This window comes from Protobothrops mucrosquamatus, unplaced genomic scaffold, assembly GCF_001527695.2.
Source record: "Protobothrops mucrosquamatus isolate PMUCROS unplaced genomic scaffold, P.Mucros_1.0 scaffold37874, whole genome shotgun sequence".
Classification (NCBI taxonomy): domain Eukaryota; kingdom Metazoa; phylum Chordata; class Lepidosauria; order Squamata; family Viperidae; genus Protobothrops; species Protobothrops mucrosquamatus.
This window is the reverse complement of record NW_015423607.1, coordinates 10610-11952: the sequence shown is the minus strand read 5'-3', so window position 1 is coordinate 11952 and position 1343 is coordinate 10610. Positions and strand designations below refer to the sequence as shown.

Here is a 1343-nt window from a genome sequence, read left to right as displayed (position 1 = left end):
TTTGCCTCCAAGGCCATCCTGCAGCTGCTGGTCAACCCACTGACCGGCACCTTCATCGACCGGGTGGGCTACGTCCTGCCACTCCTGATCGGCTTGGTGGTCATGTTCCTCTCCACCCTCATCTTCGCCTTCGCCGAGAACTATGCGACCCTCTTCGTGGCCCGCAGCCTGCAGGGGCTGGGCTCGGCCTTTGCGGACACCTCGGGGGTGGCCCTCATTGCCGACAAGTACACCGAGGAGTCGGAGCGCAACCGTGCCCTGGGCGTGGCGCTGGCCTTCATCTCCTTTGGCAGCCTGGTGGCACCCCCCTTTGGTGGCATCTTGTACCGCATTGCCAAGAAACAGACGCCCTTCCTGGTGCTGGCCTTCATCTCCCTCTTGGACGCTCTGCTGCTGCTGGTGGCCATCAAGCCATTCGCCAACCAGACCCGGGAGAATATGCCGGTGGGCACGCCCATCCATCGGCTGATGATTGACCCCTACATCGCGGTGGTGGCCGGGGCCCTCACCACTTGCAACATCCCCTTGGCTTTCTTAGAGCCCACCGTCGCCAACTGGATGAACAGCACCATGAACGCCAACGAGTGGGAGATCGGTATGGCTTGGCTGCCGGCCTTCTTCCCCCACATCTTGGGCGTCTTCATCACCATCAAGTTGGCTGACAAGTATCCCCACCTGCAGTGGTTTTACGGGGCGTTGGGCATGGTCATCATTGGGGCCAGCTCGTGTGTGGTGCCTGCTTGCCGGAACTTTGGACAACTGATGGTCCCCTTGTGTGGCATCTGCTTCGGCATTGCCCTGGTGGACACGGCCCTTCTGCCCACCCTTGCTTTCTTGGTAGACGTGCGCCATGTGTCGGTCTACGGCAGTGTCTATGCCATTGCCGACATCTCCTATTCGGTGGCCTATGCCCTGGGGCCCATTGTGGCTGGAGAGATTGTCCACTCCTTTGGCTTCACCCAACTCAGCTTGGGCATGGGCCTTGCCAATGTCCTCTATTCCCCAGTCCTGCTGGCCCTCAAAAACATTTGCCAAATGAAGCCCTCCCATTCGGAAAGGAACATCCTTCTTGACGAGGAGCCCAAAGGACTCTATGACACCATCAAGATGGAAGAACGCAAAGCCAAGGGTAGACATCTCCACCCGGTGGGGGATTTTGAAGAGAATAGTGTAGTAGATCCTTACTGTAGAGACTTTAAAGGGGCTTTTGAGGATGATTCCTCAGACTACGACTATACTTAGAGCTTGGCTAGAAGGTCCTGTAGGAAGATGGACAGTGTCTCTGCTATTGTCTCCATATCTCCAATGTGCTACACATTAACCTTTCTCTGAATATGACAGTC

The 1343-nt window shown here is 56.9% G+C and overlaps 1 protein-coding gene across 1 annotated transcript; it reads left to right on the top strand.

Moving 5' to 3' along the window:
* Positions 1-6: 6 nt before the first annotated feature.
* Positions 7-1242, top strand: SLC18A3 (solute carrier family 18 member A3; the record flags this gene model as incomplete). Its single annotated transcript, XM_015831342.1, has 1 exon — positions 7-1242. A coding segment is annotated over one exon (1236 nt), but the record flags the coding sequence as incomplete, so codon positions are not given.
* Between the last annotated feature and the right edge of the window lie 101 nt (positions 1243-1343).